We start from the raw sequence: 19,937 nt of genomic DNA, 5'->3' as shown, positions 1-19,937 counted from the left end.
AAACACACACAAAGACATTTGTATGTAAACAAACTTGAAGGGCAACGTGCAACTTTGTTTGTTCGTTTTGTTCCTCAATGGAAGGTGGAATGCACTTAAGAAGTCAGTGCTCTAGGAATTACTTACATCCGATACTCTTTGCTTCTCATTTTCCTGGACTCATCTCCAACTCTCTGGATAATTCCCAGTCTGAGACTTCCATCTCTCACTTCGAAGTGCCTCTCGCAACCAAAATGCCCTCGAAATCACCAGGTTCTATTCCTGGTAACGCCGTGCAGGCAAACCAGAGAAAGGCCAAACCGTCCGGTACACATGAAGTGGCCCAAGCGCCACACCCAACTGCACACACACCCCAGGTTCGCACTGATCATGTACTCACTACTTTGATCTAACTGACACACAGCCAGCATCATGGACTTATGGATCCAAGAACATTGCATCAGATATTCCATGGGTGCGTGCACAGAGGGACTGAACATAGCCTTCTTCCAGGAGCCAAAGAAATTATCGACCCTGAAACTTTCGCGTACGACAAAATGGCCGAGTACATAGTCATGGCAGATCGTCTCTTTATCCCCGGGCTTGTATACCCTCTCCTCACCACAGAGGAAATCCAAGTCAACGTTGGCTCGTGGGTCTGTCTTGCCTGTCCCCATTCCAAAACTAAATGCCTGCGCTGCAACCAATATGAAGGTCATGAGGACACACTCATTATCGGTGTCCATGGAGAGTGTGTAACTGAAGGGAACACAACGCGCTCGGCCATTGGACTCTGGTATGGCGACGGCAATTGCGCAAATAGCTGCGAGTTGATTTCGCGCGAGGACAAGCATACAAAGCAAAACGCGGAGTTGAACGCCTGCCTGCGGGCGTTGCGTCATGCAATTGCCCTCGTCGACGAAAATATGAAACTGATGCGCGAGGGCAAGTTTCCCCGCCCGCTGAGTACGTTGGTCATTAAGATGGACTCCGAGTACGTGGTCCTTGGCCTGACGAAGTGGCTACTCAAGTGGAAGAGGAATGGATGGAAGACTTGCAAGGGTGCTCCGGTTGCAAACGCTGAATTGTTCAAGGCCTTGGAAGATGCTATTAACGTGCTTGATAAGGACATTCAGATCAAGTTCTGGCTTGTGTCCAAGGAGGAAAACCAGGAGGCACGGTATTCGACGAAGCTAGCTTTGAGGTCGGCTCGTTGAGCAAGGGAACCATCCATAAACTCATCAAGTTTATTCCTAGTTAGTTCTCAGTTTTATCTGCTGATATCATGATATGCAAGCTCAATACAGATATCTGTGCCGGCAATGCTCCCGCTTCTGTCCTTGGCTTGGTAGCCGGCTCCAAAGTTCCGATCGGAACTGGATAATAAGCATCCGAAAATCTGCCCTGGCCCTGGGACTGGGAGTTGCACTGGAGTCTCCCCAGGTCAGAGGTGGGATATGAGGGCTAGAGACTGCCAGTAAGGTGTTGCAGTATCATAGTATTAGTCGTTGGAGATATTGTAGTCATGGACAAGGAGGACTAGTAACGTAGGTGATAAAAGGAAGATTCAGCCAAGTTCTTTCCCCACACTTCCGGGAAACCGCTTAGCCGATCTTCAGTGCCGGGACTGGGGCGACCGAACTACCTCCGACCCCGGAATCTCGCCCGGCAAATTCCTATATGAAGTCTTGAAGTCCCGGAGACGGGGTGGGCCTCTGGGTGTTTTGCTAATTTATTCTTCTCTTTCTCGCATCTGCGCTGCATATTGTATAGATGTAAGTATATGCCCCCCGATCGGATTCCTTGACACCAAACTGACAGCGTCGAGAAAGATCGGAAATACCCTACAGTCGCAACTTATCCTGAGCGATCCATCAAAATAATACATACCCAGTAATGGCCTCCCCAATTCCCCGCGGCCTCCGCCAGGTGCTCCAGAAGTCTCCCAACGACATTGTCATCCTGTCCTCGTTGCGCACACCCGTCACTCGCGCCAAGAAGGGCGGCTTCAAAGATGCCTACCCCGAAGAGCTGCTCGCCAGCGTGCTACAAGCCACACTGAAGGCCAACCCGAACCTCGACCCCGCCCAGATTGACGATGTCCTCATCGGCTCCGTCCTGCAAGAACTCGGCGGCGCCAAAGCCGGCCGCATGGCCCAGATCCACGCCGGCTTCCCTCACTCCGTCCCCTTCAACACCATCAACCGCCAATGCTCCTCCGGCCTGGCAGCGATCACAACGATCGCAAACGGCATCCGCGCCGGCGCCATCAATGTCGGTATCGGCGGTGGCATGGAGTCCATGACCCGCAACTACGGCTCCCGCGCCATCCCCACAGTCCTCTGGCCCGAGTTGAAGGAGTCCTATTCCAAGGATGCGCGTGACTGCATCATGCCCATGGGCATTACCTCGGAGAATGTCGCATCCCGCTACGGCGTGTCCCGCGCCGACCAGGACGCCTTCGCCGTTGAGTCGCACGCCAAGGCCTCTGCTGCGCAGAAGGCTGGCCGCTTCGACTCCGAGATCATCCCCGTCACCACCAAGACCCTCGATCCCGAGAACCCCGATGCCCCCGCCAAGGATGTGACTGTCACTAAGGACGATGGAATTCGTCACGGTCTGTCGCTCGAGAAGGTTAGTGCCCTGAAGCCCGCATTCTCGCCTACCGGCGCCAGCACGGCCGGCAACAGCTCGCAGGTCAGCGATGGTGCTGCCGCCGCGCTGTTGATGCGCCGCTCTACCGCCGAGGAGCTTGGTCTGTCTGGCTCCATCAAGGCGCGCTGGGTCGCGTCTGCTGTTGCGGGCTGTGCCCCCGACGAGATGGGTGTCGGCCCTGCTGTTGCTATCCCCAAGCTTCTGCAGGCTCTTGATGTCAAGGTTCCCGAAGTCGGTATTTGGGAGATCAACGAGGCTTTCGCCTCGCAGGCGCTCTACAGTGTTCGCAAGCTTGGCATTGACGAGGCTAAGGTTAACCCTAACGGTGGTGCTATTGCTATCGGTCACCCGCTCGGTGCGACCGGTGCTCGCCAGCTGGCTACTTTGCTGCCTGAGTTGGAGCGCAGTGGCCAGGAGATCGGTGTTATCAGCATGTGCATCGGTACTGGTATGGGTATGGCGGGCATGTTCGTCCGCGAGTGATCTGTCAGTTGCTCTTTCACAATGTCAATAGTTTTATCTGCCCTTGATTGGTAGTATGGTATCAGCGGTGCATGTGTATATACAGTTCGCATAATTATAAATAACTCTCTTCTTTCCTTTCAAATTTTACGTGACTCTAGTTGGTGATCTTGGAGATCTACTGTGTAGGGGTTTTCTACGCCAAACAATCAGGGTCAATTGCACTTGACTACATGTAGTAACAGTAACTAATTACTAAGGAAATCAGACAAAAGCTTAAAGCAGCCCATTGGACAAATTGTAATATGAAATTTCAATGTGAACCATTCCTTTTACGAGAAATCAGTGCCGAGTTTACTGTGTAGACCAAAATGCCAAGCATCCAGATCACCAAGCACGTGACCTGCGCCTTTCTCGAATTTGTTTCTCCGTCCCAGCCAAACTCCGCCGGTTCGACGCTTCAAACAGCACACGCGCCCACACTCAGCAATGCGCCCATCAATGCGCCTCCCATTGCGGGAGGCAAGATTCGTCTGTTCCAGCTGTCGAATTCAAGCCACACCCCGTATCTCGCCGCTGAACCAAGTCCGCTGCTACGCCTCCGAATCCCCCGGAATTCTCGAGCGCACTCGGCGCAAGCTTTGGGGCACAGATCAGCCCCCTGGCCCAGCAGACCCGTACTCTGGAAGTCAGCTTATGCCCGGTTCCGAACCTGCCCCGGAAAAGCAGGAAGATGAAGGGTTCAGTCTGTCGAAGGGTGTTGAAGCACCGGAGAACGTGGAGGTGGAGAACTTGACCTGGGAGGGAATGCCTAAGATTGGTTATCTGCCGGAGGATGCATGGCGTCTTAAGGGCCAGAACAAGAAAACGGATGTCGTTAAAGCGTATGTTTGATCTTGAGTCGATTTGAGGCTATTGCATCTCGGCATGGCATTCGCGGTACGTTTTACTGACTATGTCCATTTTGATTGGTATAGATGGTACGCCAATGAAAATGCTCTTCCACTGAGAGAGGCTGTTCATCAGGCCGCCGTTGAGATGGGATTGAACCAGATTCTCGGGCTCCCGCTCACTTCCCGCAACGAGGCCTTCCGCGCGCGCGTGATTCGAGCCAGTATCAAGTCATGCAAATTCGAAGGCGAGGCTGGACAATGGGGTGACCGTCTCCGGTTCCCTAACAACACAACAATGGAGAGACTCCTTCTCACCGCACAGAAGTCTGTCTCGCCGGAACTTGAGGAGGCCGATTTCCAGAAACGCATTGAGGAATTGAAGAGCGCCGGCAAGCTCGAGAACTCCATCTACGGTGCGGAAACCAAGGGGCACAGCCTCAAGTCCTTGCCGCTTGATGATGGGACTGTCAAGTTCGCTGTTCGTTAACTCCCTCACTCTTCTATCTGGCCAGTTTTCTAACAGTCACATCTTAGTTCTTCTCCCGACTCTCCGAGTTGACCGGCGAGCGCATCTCTGACTCCGTCATTACGTCTTCCAACACAGTCGGAAAGGTCTTCAGTCAGCAGGAGTCCCTCCGCAAAAAGACTGTCAGATTGAACCCCGTGACTCTCCACGAGATCATGGACAAGAATGGCGCGGCTGAATTGCCCAATGTCAAGATCGCCGATGTCCGCCAGACTCGTCACCACATCGATGAAGACTTCGGCCGCAAGAAGCTCATTGTCTCTACACTCTACCAGAATGGTTTGATCAACAAGCCTTTGGGCCAGAAAATATCGCGCTGGAAAAGGCCTAAGACTGTGGCTGCTTAGGTCTTGAATTTATGTAGAATGCTGGGAGCGTCTTTCCCCTTTATATGAGAGCAATCTTCTGTACATTAGAGAATTATTGATTGGATTGCATTTTCTGGTTTCATTCTCATATTTCTATTTCCGTAATATTGGAGATTGATGTTATTTTCGTCAAGGTCGGCATGCTACCTGTTTTCCTGTCCAGCATACAACGTCGTAGTCACCGTCAATCGATGAAGAAAAGCAAAGGCCCCATAAACTCCAAACATGAAACTCCCCCTCAACGAGCGACCCATGCACCGCAAGATAGGAATCGCTCAGGTCATGAAATGGAGAATCCTCGGGTCATGAAATCGCGATTCTTCGACCCCCCATCCTTCTTAGAGAAAAGGCTGTCAATATTCTCATTGCGGCCCATCAACTTCCGGCGCTTCTTCTTCTCTTCCTCCTCCGCCAACACACGAGCAGTGAGCGAGGAAGTAGCAGCATTCTTAATTCCATTGCTAGCAGCATTGGCAGGCACCGGCGTGGAAGTATTGCTTCTACCCTTAGAGTCAGAGGGCTCCTTAGACGGATCCGACCCAGCAGGCTCTGCGGCATCAGCCGCGCCCTCGGCGCTCGCTTGCTTCTTGCGCTTCTTTGAACCGGGAGCTTTCTTAAGCGAGTGTGTGAGACCCTGTTCGGCGAGTTTGTGGCCGCGCGCGATCAGACGCTGTTTATCTTCTTTTTTCGTCGTCAAGATCGGAATGATATTGTCTTCGGTGTATGATTCGTTGCACTGATAAAAGTCATAGATGTCAGGAACTATCTCCAACTGTAGACAAGAAGGAACCATTCTTACCTGTAAGCACTTATCCCCCTTGAGCTGCCGAATAGCTTCCTCTGAAAAGACATGGCCACACGGCACCAGGTACACAGACTTCACACTCGGCCCCAACGCCTTCGCGGTGATCGGGCAAATCCAGCCCTCGCGGCGCTCGCGGGGCGCAAAAGCACGGCCGCTCGGGTGCTCCGTGAGCTCGGTGTCGACCTCGAACTTCATCTCAACCACATCGCGCAGCGACTTTACTCGCCCGCACAAGATCTCCTCACAGTCGGCCTTGGAGCTGATGCCCTCGACGTCGTCGCCGGGGAGCAGGAACTGGAGTATAGCGTCCTTGTTGTATAGATTACCGACGGAGTCAGAGACTATCGGTCGGACCAAAGACTTGTGCGAGAGCGGACAGGTGGTCCAGCAGTGTTCTTGCTGTTCGCGCTGGGTTTCTTTTACTTGCGCCGTGCTCGGGGCGCGGGCTGCTTCGCGGACGAGCTCGCGGCGCGTCGGGATACTAGAAAGCATTGTGTTAGCAGATAGCCAGTATATAAAAACACCGAATTCAGCGACCACCTACCTTCCACCATCATTACCCATGTTGGCGATACAGTTGAGGAATGTTGCCCACTCGCCACGATAAAGACGCAATGGAAAGATAGCGCTGACTCAGCACTGATTAGATTCGGGCCCGATTCGGGGCCCGCTATCAACAACTGGCCAGAAGCTCTCTCCGCACCTCCACAAACAAAGCTCAATGCCTCAACCATGAGACTTGTGGAGTCATTCTTGTTGCTGGCTGCCGCTGCGTCGACGGCCCAGGCTAGCAGTGACAAGCCTGCCCGCCCCCGTGGCGTGGGCCCAGAATGTGAGTACCTGGACCCAGACTAGATCCACCCATATTGTTATGTAGTGTTTCCGCAGCGAGTTCGGACGACAGTGATCTACGAAAGGCAATTGATTCTTTCTGTTGAATAGTATGCTAATATGGAATTCTAAGTTGCCAAATTCTACCAGGACTCGACCACATTCACCTGTATCTCGAACCCGTCGATCAAAATCCCCTTCTCGGCAGTCAACGATGATTTCTGCGACTGTCCGGACGGAAGCGACGAGCCCGGCACGGCTGCATGCTCACACATCTCGCGCAATTCGCCGCTGACGGTAGCCGACAGGCCGGGGAATAGCGATCTGGACGTCGCGCTCGCGCTCCCGGGATTCTACTGCAAAAATAAGGGCCACCGGCCATCGTACGTTCCGTTCCAACGTGTCAACGATGGCATCTGCGATTATGAGCAGTGCTGCGATGGTAGCGATGAGTGGGCTCGTGTCGGAGGTACGAAGTGTGAAGACCGGTGCAAGGAGATCGGCAAGCAGTGGCGCAAACACGAAGAGCAGACACAGAAGTCCATGACTGCTGCCTTGAGGAAGAAGAAGGATCTTCTTGTCGATGCTGGTCGCCAGCAGCAGGAAATCAAAGATCATATCGTCAGCCTAGAGGCTGAGATTCAAGGAGCCGAGGTCAAGGAAGAGAATCTCGAGGCTGCCCTGAAGCTCGCCCAGGAGCAGGACCGAAAGGTCGTCCGTACAGGGCAGGGCAAGGGTAAAGGCAAGGTCAATGCCCTTGCTAACCTTGCCAAGGGCCGTGTTGAGGAGCTGCGCAATGCCTTGGTGGATGTGCGTCGCCAGCGGGATGAAGCCCGTGAGAGGGTGAAGGAACTGGAGGATATTCTGGCTAAGGTCAAGGTGGAATATAACCCCAACTTCAACGATGAGGGTGTCAAACGTGCTGTCCGCAGCTACGAGGACTACGCTGCCCGCGAGCAGGGTGCTGAGGGTGTGAATGGTGCTGCGGAGCGTGACTTGGATGAAATTGCCAAGCCCGATGGCTCAGACAACGGTGTTAACTGGGAGCACTGGGAAAGCGCAGAGGATGGTTGCAATGACTCAGATCTAGGTAAGCTACTACATGCTATTTTGTGAGGTGGCCACCAAGGACAGCCAACTAACTGACAACTACAGTATACAAGTTGGCAGCTTATCTTCCCCATCACTGGTCAGCTTCATTGAAGACAAGGTCGCTTCAGCTAGGAGCTTCCTCGAAGACAACGGCATCCTGCCCAAGACCAACGAGGACCCCTCTACTGAATCCAAGGCTGTGACCGAGGCACGCGACGCACTCAAGTCTGCCCAAGACTCTCTCACCGATCTCAAGAACAAGCTCCGCGATCAGCGCGCCGACCTCGAACAGGACTACGGTCCCGCCTCCATCTTCCGCGCACTCAAGGGCGTATGCATTTCCCACGATGCGGGCGAGTACACGTACGAGCACTGCTTCCTCGAATCAACGAGGCAGAACCAGAGGAAGGGAGGCAGCTCCGTGTCCATGGGCAAGTTTTCGAAGATAGGATCCACAAGCGTCGAAGAGGTCAACGAGGCTGGCGAGGTCATCAACATCGAGAAGATCACACTCGAGTACGATCGTGGCCAGTCCTGCTGGAATGGGCCTAGCCGGTCGACCAAGGTCATTCTGGAATGTGGTGAGGAGAACAAGATTCTGAAGACGGCTGAAGAGGAGAAGTGCGTGTATGCCATGCTTGTTACCTCGCCGGCCGCTTGTGTTGGTGGCGAGGAGGCGGATACGCCACGCTCGAAAGATGAGCTGTGATTTTGTTTTCGATTTACATCTGATGTTGCATAGCTACTTGTTGGATTGTGTTTTTCATATGCATACCATTAGTTGGAATCCATTGCCGTCTGAGCGCTTATGTTTCCTATTGCTTTCATCAGACGTGTCGAGGACCTTCGTCAATTGGCCGAAGCTGTTATAATCTAGATGAGCATCCCCGCTCTATCCTTCATTTGCTTACATCTAGAGTCTCGGAGCACGGATGTCACCCAAACAAGTCACCCGACTTGGCCAAGATCTGCCATAGGCAGTGAATTGTCTCGGGATGCTCGCCGCCGGATGACTGTCATTTCCTAGAGTAGATGATACCTATACGGAGTACGAAAGATGCAAATCACAGAAAAAGCAGCATATAGCTGTATATAGCACTTGGCCTAACTAAGTCACAAGAACGTACACGAGATCAGATCTGCATCTATAAAACCGACACCCCATCCACAAGGCTCCAGGCCCTGTTCTCCCCGGATCCTAGCATACAATCATCTCGGATGATCACAACAGAACATCACAGCTTGACAAGGCAAGACACCGTATCCCAGCTATCTGGCTAGCAGTGGGAGTCCGGGTCTGGTATAAGTTGTATAGGAGGAGGATGGCGGTGACGAAGGCCTCTGAGCCGGCTTAGTGCTAGAAAGGATATAGTTAGAATCATTCATCCCATGGTCCGATGCTTCCCAAAAGGGTAGTTATAGAACATAAAGAACCAAGCACAACATACCTTGCAGGACTCGCAAGAGCAGGAGCTGCACTCGCCAGAGCAGCAGTTGCAGGTGCAGGGAGACATGATGAATGTAGATGTGGTAGGTAAGAAACCTTGAAAAGCTTTGAAGATAGTTGGGCTTTGGATATAAAACGGCTCGGGGTAGAGAAGAAAAGAAAGGCCAGAGAAAGGAATTTGAGGCCTACTTTATACCTCTCTGTCTGAAGCCAAGTTTCCATCAACTTATGACATATGAACCAGCATCCTGTAAGATAATACTTACTATTCCCACATATGCGCTTATCATGCGCCTTCCATCCAATCCTAACAACAGTGCAGTCAAGGACTCAACCTGCCCCGTCCGTAAACACCCCATCTCATCGCGTGGGCGAGTCAAATGAGCCCATGTATTTGCTGGCATCCCACTTCTGACCCCCCTCATACAAACCCACTTCATGCATCCCACCTATCATCTATCTCCGTTTTCTTCCTCACGCGCTATGCGCTGTTGCGATGGTACGAGGACAGTACCTCACTCTAACGCTCGCCAATAAAGCGGGGCCTATCGGGTTCTGCCTGTGCCAAATCTTCCAATAGAGAGGAGAGAAGTGTAACTCCCCTCTCGGGCGAACATGGCGCATAGATTGTTAGAGGGGTGTTTGAATCCTTTCCGATCTTGGTCTTTGGTTGTCTAGCTGCATGCGCCCCCGTCTCCACGGTGTTTGCTCGGTATGGCCAAGCCCATACATACGGCATAGTAGGATGGGTTCGCTTGATCAGGCTTCAGGCGTGTAGATCTGATTGCAGCTCGGGCCGGGTTCATGCGAACAACGTGGTTGGTATGGGTCAGGGCTGCACTAGAACTAGGAATGGGCGCAGGGTTTACTTCCATGTGGAGTGGTTATTACTTGTTAGGTCGTTGTATGCGTTGTTAACGATGTATGCTTTGCTGGATGCGGGAATTAATGTCTGTACTATACCGATGTAGGGGTTTATTTGCTTCTAATTCCAACTAGATCCAAGTTGCTGATTACTATATGTGGGTTGATACCTTTGTGGATGTATACAGTTGTTGACTATAGCAACATGCTGCGTATACGTGTAACTCACAAGTCACAACGCTATCCCATTCCCATGAATGCGTTATTTAAACCCAAAAACCCTTCATCGTTTCGGGCACGAAGTTGATCTGCATTATTTGATCCACAGCTTTCGGGACGGGCCTCTTATTATCTCATACAGTCATACACATGTCTATGCCCACCATGGGGTATATGGATGGAATATGTGTACTTTGCTGTAACGACTACAACAGGGAAGTACAAAGTATGTTGTGCATCTTATTCAACTGGGGAGGAGCCAAGAGTGAAATTTCCAGCGCCTGCAGCGGCGTAGGATTGGAATATCGCGGTGGGAGCCTCTGCGGCCAAGTGTTTGCACGTGTGGACCTTGGGAGGAGGGGCGCTTTTGGGCCTCATTGGTAAGCTTTGGCTTACTTGAAATGCATGTACATGTCCACCAGGTGGAGTGCCAAGTTGTTTCGAGTTCCGTGTTTTTCTTGATTACTTTGGGGTATTTGTCTTAGTGTGTGACAGCGAGGCTAACTGGTAGGTAGGAATTTTGTCTGCATACTTCGGGGCTTGTTGTACAACGGTAGTATGGGTTGAAGAGGCATGAGATTGTCGCAAATGCAATAGTATGATAGATATTGATGCAGAGGAGAAACGGGCATGTAAGATGTTCTCCACTGTGTAGTTAGTTATTCCTCGGTCAAAGGCGAAATCCGATAACCTCGAGGTATCAGCATCTTCGCTGTAGCGGGTCCGATAGTCTTGAAACGTGGGAAATGTTTGGGCTCCATGTAACTTTGTAAGCGAGCACATTGGAACCTCTTCGAATTCGAGGAAGAAAGGCAATCCAGCAGAGACCAAGAAAGTGGAGAGGCTGCACGTTGGAATCTTGAAGTTACCAAAGCATATCGCAGACCTCCGAGGTGCATAAAGATGGTGATTGGCTTCGATCGGATACTACTCTTCTTGGCCTCGTGCAGCATTTGGTCCCGCTTTTTAAGTCTTCTGGGTCTGACTTGTGGTCCCAGGTGTCGGGGTCTCATAAGAATGTTTGATCTCGAGGAACAAAAAGGCGCATTGGCAAACTGTGAAGAGCCGCGGAGACCAAATCAGATTGCTCAGAACCGGGGAGGATACTCCCACATCTGAGCAATGTGACGATGCTTCAGACGATCGCCAGTGGTCTGTGTGGTTGGGTTGGGAAGGATGCCTGATAGTACTATGAAACGCAGAAACCACTCGCCCAGCTTCCGAAGTATTCCCACTTTGTGATCTTGGCCATGCATATGTGTGTGTAGGTGTCCTGTACGATGTAGGTACACGTCAATGTCTATACTACCGTACCATGTATGTACAAATCTCCATCGGGGATATTCTCTGAAGATCTCAGCATGTCATACAGGCCGTTGAGCTCCCAAGGTCGACCCCCACCGACCTGGAAGACCCAAAGATTGGATCTGCCCACAAGGTACTGGTTCTACGAAGAATAAAAGTGGTCAAATAACCGCATATCGTTGAATATGGCAAACTGTCCTTCCTATTCTCATTGTTTTACGTGCATCGGTATAGCTCAACCGAAGGGCTGTCGGCTACAGATATCCTCAATTCATGTGCACGCCATTACTCCTCCTTCCGCAACGTGATTTCAAACTGATTCATCGTGAATGCCATGGCAAAATGATGATTTATTTCTTCTAAGCGGAGTGAGGGGTTCCGATCAGCCAGACGTCATCGAAGAGGGGTAACAGGGAGACAGGGAGTGATATCACGTACAGGGCAGTTGCAAGAGCCGGCAGGGCACTGGCAAGAAGAGCCGCAGGTGCATCCGTGGTCGCCTATCATCGTGGTCAGCATCGAGCAAAAGTGAGTGCTGCAAAGATGGACACGATTGTTTACCCCGCTATGACCCCGCCATCCCGAGATCGGATCAGGACGGGGCAAAGCGCGGTTCTTCAGAGGCCGGAGAAGTCATGAACAACATTAAGGAAGTACTTACTCATTTTGAATGTTTTGGTGGAAGACAAGTGAAGACTTGAAGGTAATATATAGGTATAGTGTATGGTTGTGGGTGGGGGAAGAAGGGAGAAAGAGGAGGGAAGGACCGGGATAAGCGGGAGCTTATATACTCGTGACTTTAACATTTCTTTGAGCCATTGACCTTGCTCCTCTTCTCACCTGACACTGACGAGCACATTTCTGCAATCCCCGCTTGAGCACATAGCCAACGCACTGCTATTTTACTTGATAAGGAGCTAGGTCCTCAAATCATGACCTCTATAGCTTGCTTATGCGGAAGTGTATCGACATCGGTCCAGTTGCACTCTGATGTCAACCATTCTAAACTCCAACTGTGCCATTGCAACAGCTGTCGCGCGGTGACTGGGCAACTGGCTTCATCGTATTACTTCCTTCAGCATGAACCACCCAGCCTAGATGGCCTCCGGGAATACCGACAGTCCAATCACGTTAGCCGTTTCTTCTGTAATACATGTGGTGCCCACATCTACGTTCGACTGCAGCCCGGTGGACAGTATATGGTTGCATCGGGATTGTTAGCAAAGGACGTTCCACAAATACAAGTGATTGAGCACTGGCAAAGCAGCGATACTCGTGACGGTGGACTCAGTGGATTTCTCACTGGAACAAAGTCCACAGTCACAGGTTGCAGGTTACATACTCCAACCGGACTCGAAAGCTACAACCAAGAACGAGTAGAACCAGCCGAAATCCCACCAACTACTCAGCGTTTGAGAGTACAATGTCTGTGTGGAGGAATTGACTTGAATATCACCAAGCCTGACAAATCATCCTTTCAAGCAACTTCACCTTGGCCAGATCTCCTGGTCCCATATCACACTGGGTCGGGGGCGAATCCGCACGATATAAAATGGTGGCTGCGTCAAAAAGATACAAAGTATCTCGCAGGAATCTGTGCCTGTAACACCTGTCGAATGAGCAGTGGATTTCCCCTGCAGGCATGGGCCTTTGTGCCGAAATCCAACATCCTCAATGCAGACGGGACACCGCTCACGTTTGAGGCAGGTACTATGCGACGATATAACAGCTCACCAGAGGTATATAGAGAGTTCTGCGGCTGTTGTGGTGCTACTGTATTCTGGCATTGTGAAGAGAGGCCGCTGCTGCTCGATGTGAGTGTCGGATTGCTCCAGGCGAATGGTGCTAGGGCCGAGGACTGGTTGGATTGGGCGACCAGCCGGGTCAGTTTTGCAGAGATGGCGGTGCAACCGGACCTGATTCATCGTTTGGAAGGTGGGATGAAAGTATATTCAGAGGGGGAAAGAACAAACATAGCAAAGTCATGAACTATATTCGGAAGGTACATTCAACGTACCTGCTTGTTCAGCTGTTCCTCAGACATTGTCACATTTTCGACATAAATAGAAAACCAAGGGCATTCGCAACTCAACTTCGTCACCGCCTTCATCATTCACAACTTTCGTCACCGCCTTCACCACGCAGCAGTATTTCGCCGAATCTTTTTTTTCCGCGCGTTAGGGCATTTCTGATCACTTTCTTGCCCTACTTGTGTCTGCATTCCAGCTGAGAATCAGCTACTTGTAAGCCATGCCTCCTCCATTCCAGTTCAGAGGAAACTCGAACCAGCGCGGTTCCCGACCAAGACATGAGTTCACGTTCCGGTACCAGAAACCTGCCACCGCGGACCGACCGTTGTTATCGACGAGGATGGAAAGCGCGCCGGAACTCTTGTCTGGCGATTCAAAGTCCAACCTCAAATTTGCACCTCTTGCCTCTTTGAGCGATAGCGAAGAGGTGGAAATGGACATATCTGACGATTCTGACGACGAGCGACCGCGCAAGAAACGTGCCCTCGGTTTCGGTTTGGATGGAGCCCAGGATATCGAGACATCTGTTCCTGCACCTAAATGGTCGAATCCCGACCCCTACACCGCACTGCCCCCTCCAGCTGAAGTGACAAACAAACGGGTGGATGTTGTCAAGTTGATTCGCAAAGCAAGACTTGAAGTTGCCTCCAAGGTGGACGAGACAGACGCTGTCAAGCAGAACTCAGACTTCATTTCTCTCGGCATGGAGAATGAATCAGATATGCCCCAGAGCAACGCTCCCAACAATGCTCCCCGAGGACCGAGGGCTTTGGAAGGGTTAGATTCCGCCATCGCAAGCCGAAAGCGAACCCGAGACGATGAAATCAAAGGATACTCCAGGAAGACTGGAAAGCCTGCGAGCAGATTCAATTACGATGGTTCAATTATCGACCAGTGGAGACCACTCTCACAAAAGATCGGCACGCCTTGGTTTGAGGGCACGCCATCTACTTTACACGTCGGAACACAGTCAGTACTTAGGGCTACCTTCCTTTCTGTTTTCTCTCTAACATGTGACTTAGATTGCACAACGAGATCCTCAGTTTCTATCACTGGGTGAAGCCACACTATTTCGAAGACATCGTGCGCACGGATCTTGTCAACCGCTTGGAGATCGCGTTTCGGAGCCGATACCCTGGTGCTGAAATCAAGCCTTTTGGCTCATTTGCCTCAGGTCTCTACTTGCCAACGGCCGATATTGATTTAGTATTGCTGTCGCCGCAATTCAGGCGCTCGGGAGTCCGACACTTCGGAGAGAGAAAGGGCCAGATCTACTCTTTTTCAGCCTTCCTAAGGGACTTGAACATTGCTGTTCCCAACTCGATCGAGTGCATTGCCTCTGCTCGAGTACCCATCCTGAAGTATGTTGACAAGCTCACTGGATTGCGGGTCGATTTGTCTTTCGATAACGACAGTGGCTTGCTCGCCAATGAGACATTCAAGAAATGGAAGGCGCAGTATCCTATGATGCCGGTGATCTTGGCCGTGATCAAGCAGTTCTTACTGATTCGCGGCCTCAACGAAGTCCCAACTGGTGGTCTCGGAGGATTTTCGATCACTTGCTTGGTTACGAGCCTTCTACAGCATCTTCCCCAGGGCCATGTGGAGCCAAATCTGGGGAGCATATTGCTGGATTTTTTCTCCTTGTACGGGCTCAATTTCCCCTACGAGACGATGGCGATTCGGATGGATCCCCCTGGCTATTTCACCAAGGTGAGTGAATATTTGTTCCCATGACTGTCGATTCGCCAGCTGACCCGCACTAACAGAAATACTTTGGAAACCCTGATCGTCTCACTATTCAAGATCCCAACAATCCCGACAATGACATATCGGGCGGTACAAAGGAGGTCGAATTGATCCTCAGAACCTTTGGCCAAGCTTTCGATGCCCTGAAGAAACGCATGCAGTACCTGGCACTTGTCCAAGGCCCCAATCAGAGCATCCTAGAACCTATCATTGCCGCGAACTTTGATGAATATCTTGAACAGCGTTACCAACTTCGCCATGTGTTTATGACGGAAGAGAGGTTCGCTCGTTACCGGGCGCCTCCTCCTCCGCCGGCCGACGAAGCCTTTGTCCCCCCGCCGCCGTTGCCTGCCGGACCTCCTCCTAAGCGCGAGGTGCTTGCGCCCAAGGTACCTAATCCCGCCAAGAAGGCTTCCACGAAGGCCAGCGCGAGTTCGAAGGGCACGCGATCGGAGCCAGAAAACATCTCCTCTGACGAGGAGCCCACCAAGAAGGAAGAAAAGTCGGCTCGATTGCGAAGGGGAGAGACACGGCGCCAGGCGTGTCAAGAGCGTGCTGCCAGGCTCAAACGCCTGAGGCCCGATCTGGAAAGAGTCCCGAATACTCTTAGTCTCAGCCAAGCTCGCCGCCATGCAGGCTATGAGACTGATGAGCAGATGCTGGCTGACTTGGATGCCAGGGAGAAGCTTATCGGTTAGATGTCAGCATGCCGTTAAGCTCCGTTTCGACGCCCGTGACGACTTTTTTTTGGTTTCTGTTTGTATGATATTTTTGTATGATACCCCTTACTTCGAATGGTTTGGTGATTTGCTCGCGGGGAAGAGGAGGAATGCAGTGCTGATTGCACTGGTGATATGGTGGCTCATTGAATATCTTCTCATATGTTTAGGCAAAACTCGATGCCTCTGTCCTCGGATGTGAGGGGGGAGAAATCTTCATTCATTGTGGGCTGAGGCCAAAACGGTGACTATTGGTTTCTCTCCTGGATCTTGACTTGGACAGATTACGTTAACCTGTTCTTGGTTGCAGTTGACTGAGGTTATCATCTAAAGTACGTTCTCGATCTTCATTGATTAAGAACCGACCTCAATGATTACTCTCAAGCAATCTCGAAACCTCACTCGTTTTCACGTCAGTGCAAGTCAATCCGGCCCCTCGACTAATTCCCGACTCCTGTGACCACCACGACAAGCACCTAGTTTTTTTACTTGTACTGATTACAATGAAAATCAACGGCAATCATGTTTGTCGGCTTTTATTATTCTTTCCCTTTCCCTCCCCCTTCCCTGCCTCTCTCCTCACTCAGAACGCGCTACTTGCGAATTCTGAGAGAGGACTCGAGCACCTAGTGTAGAGCTCAGCTTCCTGTTTCCCCCGTTTGACACTGGTGCATGTCTTGCCTGCGGATCACTATCAGGAACTTTGTCGCGCGCACGTGCCCATAAAGGATGGCACGGGATGTGATCCCGAGGAGATTGTCGGTAGAATCGGGGCCAGATGCAGCATGCTCCAAATGGTGCCCAGCCAATAATCCCCGAGCATCTCGCATGTCACTACACTTTCTGTCCAATATCGAATCCTTGGCTCTTTCCCAGTGTTGTCCGGAGTCCATGGCTCCTGCCTGTAGACGTTTGTTTTATGCTTGTACAATCATGCGGGAAGCTAAACACGTAGAAAAGGAAGGCACGAATCACCACTGTAACATTGGAAGACGCCATAGGCCTACATTTACAGTACATGTAGGTACATTATGCATTCATGAGTCTGTTCGTAGTTATATCTATGCAATCTGCTTCTCCGCATCTGACGGCGGGGTCAGCATAGGGGTCTCGCTAATCGTAGTATCAGATATTGGGAGCTCCATCTTCCCGCCTGCCCTTTGCTCAGCTTCAATCTTCTGCAAAGTGGCGATATGATCCTCAGGTATGAAGTTCACAAAGTCCGGTGACGGACTATCCCAAACATAATCAACCCACTCTCTGCCGATGACACCCCGAATCTCTCGTGCGAGTTCAAGGATACGAACGCCGCGCGCATGGGACCACGCACGATCCGTAACGAGACCCTCCTGGGGCGTGAGCATACTGGTGTTCGATGCCGTGGGGACAACACCCATAAGAGCATCCGGTTTGGAATCCGACCGCTCAGTCGATTTCAACGTGATATCGAAAAGTGACTCTTCATCCTCCTCGCGCCAATTCTCTAATCCGTCGACAATACTGTGCCAGACGCGCAAAGTCTCGTCCAGCTCGGCAAAATTGCTAACGCCCATGACACTAACCCCCAGCCTCTTCCCCGTGCCCATCGTAGCAGCCGACAAGAACCCAGGGTCAGCGTCCGCCGCACGCGCAAGCGGCGCACCAAGGACCCCAGCCCTTGCACCAAGCCGCAGCCACGACTCCAGCGCAAAGCGGATAGCGACCACCTCGAGCTTCTCTCCATGCCGCGAAGCACACTCCGAAGCACCACGAATAGCCGTGCGCAGGGCATCAGGCGCAGGATGGAAATCGCCCATGGAACCGATCGGCACGCCATCACGACGCAGCAGACCCATGCCCAGCACCGAGGCATTAGGCACGACATCGACACCAGCAGCAACCAGCCTAGGCAAGGCATGCGAATGCAGCCGTGTATTCTGCAGCGTGAAGTTGGCATACGACATGACGATATCGAGCGGCTCGCCCGTCTCGCGCAGCACCAGCTCCGCGAGATCGCTTAGCGTGTCGACTGGGTATCCGGAGATACCGACGTAGCGCAGGATGCCTTCTTCATCGCGGAGACGGCGCAGCTCGCGCACGGCTGTGAGGACTTCTGCCGGTGTCACGAATTCCACGTCGTGGCAGTAGACGACGTCTAGGTAGTCTGTGTGTAGGCGGCGGAGGCTGCGGCGCACGCTGTGTCTGATCCAGGTTGGGGAGTAGTCGAATGTGGAGCTTGCTATGCGGCCGACCTTTGTGAGGAGGTGGTAGGTGTTGCGGGGGTAGTTGCTTTGTACGGTTTCGGTTGCGAGGGCGCGGCCGAGAAGTTCTTCGGCTGGGCCGTAGTAGGGGGATGTGTCGAAGGCGCGGATACCGCGTGATAGGGCACGCTGGACGAGTTCGGTCGTTGGGAGGGCGAATGGGTCGGCGTTGTATTGGTTGTTGAAGGTTGCGGTGCCCATTATGAGCGGGGGGAGAGCCGCTGACAGCGGGGTTGAGGGGCGCATTGTTTCTTTTGCGGTGATCTTGTCGACGGTCATGGGCTTGTAGATATGGATTCAAGGGTATCTTCTGGGAAACGATCAATTGGTAAAGAGGGTTGGGAAAGCGCAAATGCTTAGATTGCTAATACAAAAAAAAACACCATTTCGGCTCCGCTCCGGATGGCGCCATGGCGGGGATTACATCGCCTCCAGATCGGGACATACGATTGATTGAGCTTGGGCTATGAGGTACGTTTCCTCAATCCCATGTTTGAGTGACTTCTGTTGCCAAGCCGATATATTCTTCGATGGCTGTACTGTGTACAAAGATGAAGTGAGGTTGTTCCTGCACAACCGGCGGTGGCAAAAAAAGTAAATGTCAAGTCATTCGTACCTGGCTACATGTTTATGTACAAAACAAAGGTAAATGATTATAGACCGGACATCACACAGGTTAATGCAAGTATATGATATTGTACATGAATCCTTTCCGGGATAGAGTGGAGAAGGTCAAGGAAACGCGGCGCATCACAGATGATATACACAGACCGAAAGGTCAATGAGATCGGAGATGGAAATGACATTCCCACCTCCGACAGGAGATGATATCCAAGGGATTCGGGGATCCCATCTAGAACTCTCAAAGAGAAAGACCGCAATCTAGGAAATAAACGCGTCTTTCCCCAATAATCCAAAACGCCATGCTATGCCAAAACAAGAAACGGACGAGCAGATCGAAAAAGCGAAGGCAGTCGAAATCGAAGGCTCCAGTTGCAGGAAGGCGGGTGATAAACTCGTATGGAGACCGGAAACCCGGCGAACCGCACCGTTGTGCAGGATCATTTGTCCTTGTAGACCTTGGGGTTCCATCCTTCCTTCAATTCCTTGTCATGCACGGCCTTGCGCTCGGCCTCGCGGAACTCCATTTCTAACCGTTCACGCGCACGCAGGATCTTGCTCTGCAGGTAGAAACTGCCGCCCTTTTCCGGGTTGTTGGTATCGAACAGCTTCTTGAATCGGGACATGATGTGTTCGAGATCGTGTTCGCCGCTGGCTGGGGGCTTGACGTTCAGGATTTTGCAGGCCTCTTCGATGGTCACGCTGGAGGTTGTGGAGGAGCCACCGGATTTCTTTTGATGAGCGGCATATTTTCCGGACGCCTGGGCTTGTTTGTAGGCTTCGGCGAAGGCGCGGCCGAAGACCCGGGCTCCGGTCACGACGACTTGAGAGACGATGCGGTGGGCCTGGGGATGGAGATAATTAGATTTATTTCCTTTTATTTGATGGTGAAGTAATTATATCAATGGACATACCATGTTGGAGAAATGCCGTAGGGGTTGGCGATCACGGGTGTATATGTGGAGGAAGAAGATGTGAAGGGGAAAATTTTCGGCGGGTTTTAGTCCTCGGGACAGAGCTCCAGGCACGGGGTGAAGGAAGACGGTGATATACAAAGTAGCTATGGATTATCAAGGTCATGTTATTTTCGTAGACTATATGTAATGGTTATTGTATACTCAGAAAATACTTT

At 51.7% G+C, this 19,937-nt stretch overlaps 9 protein-coding genes across 9 annotated transcripts; 5 read left to right on the top strand and 4 right to left on the bottom strand.

The window, feature by feature from the left end:
* Positions 1-233: 233 nt before the first annotated feature.
* Positions 234-1,196, top strand: N7515_009818 (uncharacterized protein; the record flags this gene model as incomplete). The annotated part of the gene is made up of 2 exons (XM_056670561.1): positions 234-356; positions 408-1,196. The coding sequence occupies 2 exons, from the start codon at positions 234-236 to the stop codon at positions 1,194-1,196; spliced, it is 912 nt and encodes a 303-aa protein (XP_056516934.1).
* Positions 1,197-1,875: 679 nt separating this feature from the next.
* N7515_009817 (thiolase family protein) lies at positions 1,876-3,117 on the top strand (the record flags this gene model as incomplete). Its single annotated transcript, XM_056670560.1, has 1 exon — positions 1,876-3,117. The coding sequence occupies one exon, from the start codon at positions 1,876-1,878 to the stop codon at positions 3,115-3,117; it is 1,242 nt and encodes a 413-aa protein (XP_056516933.1).
* Positions 3,118-3,467: 350 nt separating this feature from the next.
* N7515_009816 (mitochondrial 54S ribosomal mL50 protein) lies at positions 3,468-4,862 on the top strand (the record flags this gene model as incomplete). The annotated part of the gene is made up of 4 exons (XM_056670559.1): positions 3,468-3,627; positions 3,653-3,980; positions 4,074-4,467; positions 4,524-4,862. 4 exons carry the CDS (start codon positions 3,468-3,470, stop codon positions 4,860-4,862), a joined length of 1,221 nt encoding a protein of 406 aa, XP_056516932.1.
* Positions 4,863-5,163: 301 nt separating this feature from the next.
* On the bottom strand, positions 5,164-6,252 carry N7515_009815 (Zinc finger RING/FYVE/PHD-type; the record flags this gene model as incomplete). The annotated part of the gene is made up of 3 exons (XM_056670558.1): positions 5,164-5,619; positions 5,683-6,169; positions 6,233-6,252. 3 exons carry the CDS (start codon positions 6,250-6,252, stop codon positions 5,164-5,166), a joined length of 963 nt encoding a protein of 320 aa, XP_056516931.1.
* A 168-nt stretch (positions 6,253-6,420) lies between these two features.
* N7515_009814 (uncharacterized protein) lies at positions 6,421-8,320 on the top strand (the record flags this gene model as incomplete). Its single annotated transcript, XM_056670557.1, has 3 exons — positions 6,421-6,520; positions 6,653-7,631; positions 7,675-8,320. The coding sequence occupies 3 exons, from the start codon at positions 6,421-6,423 to the stop codon at positions 8,318-8,320; spliced, it is 1,725 nt and encodes a 574-aa protein (XP_056516930.1).
* A 4,856-nt stretch (positions 8,321-13,176) lies between these two features.
* Positions 13,177-13,490, bottom strand: N7515_009813 (uncharacterized protein; the record flags this gene model as incomplete). Its single annotated transcript, XM_056670556.1, has 2 exons — positions 13,177-13,362; positions 13,464-13,490. 2 exons carry the CDS (start codon positions 13,488-13,490, stop codon positions 13,177-13,179), a joined length of 213 nt encoding a protein of 70 aa, XP_056516929.1.
* A 206-nt stretch (positions 13,491-13,696) lies between these two features.
* N7515_009812 (putative topoisomerase family protein TRF4) lies at positions 13,697-15,923 on the top strand (the record flags this gene model as incomplete). Its single annotated transcript, XM_056670555.1, has 3 exons — positions 13,697-14,445; positions 14,499-15,189; positions 15,246-15,923. The coding sequence occupies 3 exons, from the start codon at positions 13,697-13,699 to the stop codon at positions 15,921-15,923; spliced, it is 2,118 nt and encodes a 705-aa protein (XP_056516928.1).
* Positions 15,924-17,005: 1,082 nt separating this feature from the next.
* Positions 17,006-18,463, bottom strand: N7515_009811 (D-arabinose 1-dehydrogenase (NAD(P)(+)) ARA2; the record flags this gene model as incomplete). The annotated part of the gene is made up of 1 exon (XM_056670554.1): positions 17,006-18,463. One exon carries the CDS (start codon positions 18,461-18,463, stop codon positions 17,006-17,008), a length of 1,458 nt encoding a protein of 485 aa, XP_056516927.1.
* A 782-nt stretch (positions 18,464-19,245) lies between these two features.
* N7515_009810 (import motor complex subunit PAM16) lies at positions 19,246-19,722 on the bottom strand (the record flags this gene model as incomplete). The annotated part of the gene is made up of 2 exons (XM_056670553.1): positions 19,246-19,650; positions 19,720-19,722. 2 exons carry the CDS (start codon positions 19,720-19,722, stop codon positions 19,246-19,248), a joined length of 408 nt encoding a protein of 135 aa, XP_056516926.1.
* Positions 19,723-19,937: the final 215 nt, after the last annotated feature.

The sequence above is a fragment of the Penicillium bovifimosum genome (assembly GCF_028826915.1).
Source record: "Penicillium bovifimosum strain IBT 22155 chromosome Unknown utg000008l_segment0_segment0, whole genome shotgun sequence".
Classification (NCBI taxonomy): domain Eukaryota; kingdom Fungi; phylum Ascomycota; class Eurotiomycetes; order Eurotiales; family Aspergillaceae; genus Penicillium; species Penicillium bovifimosum.
The sequence above is the reverse complement of the archived record's forward strand: the minus strand, read 5'-3'. Positions and strand labels throughout refer to the sequence as shown.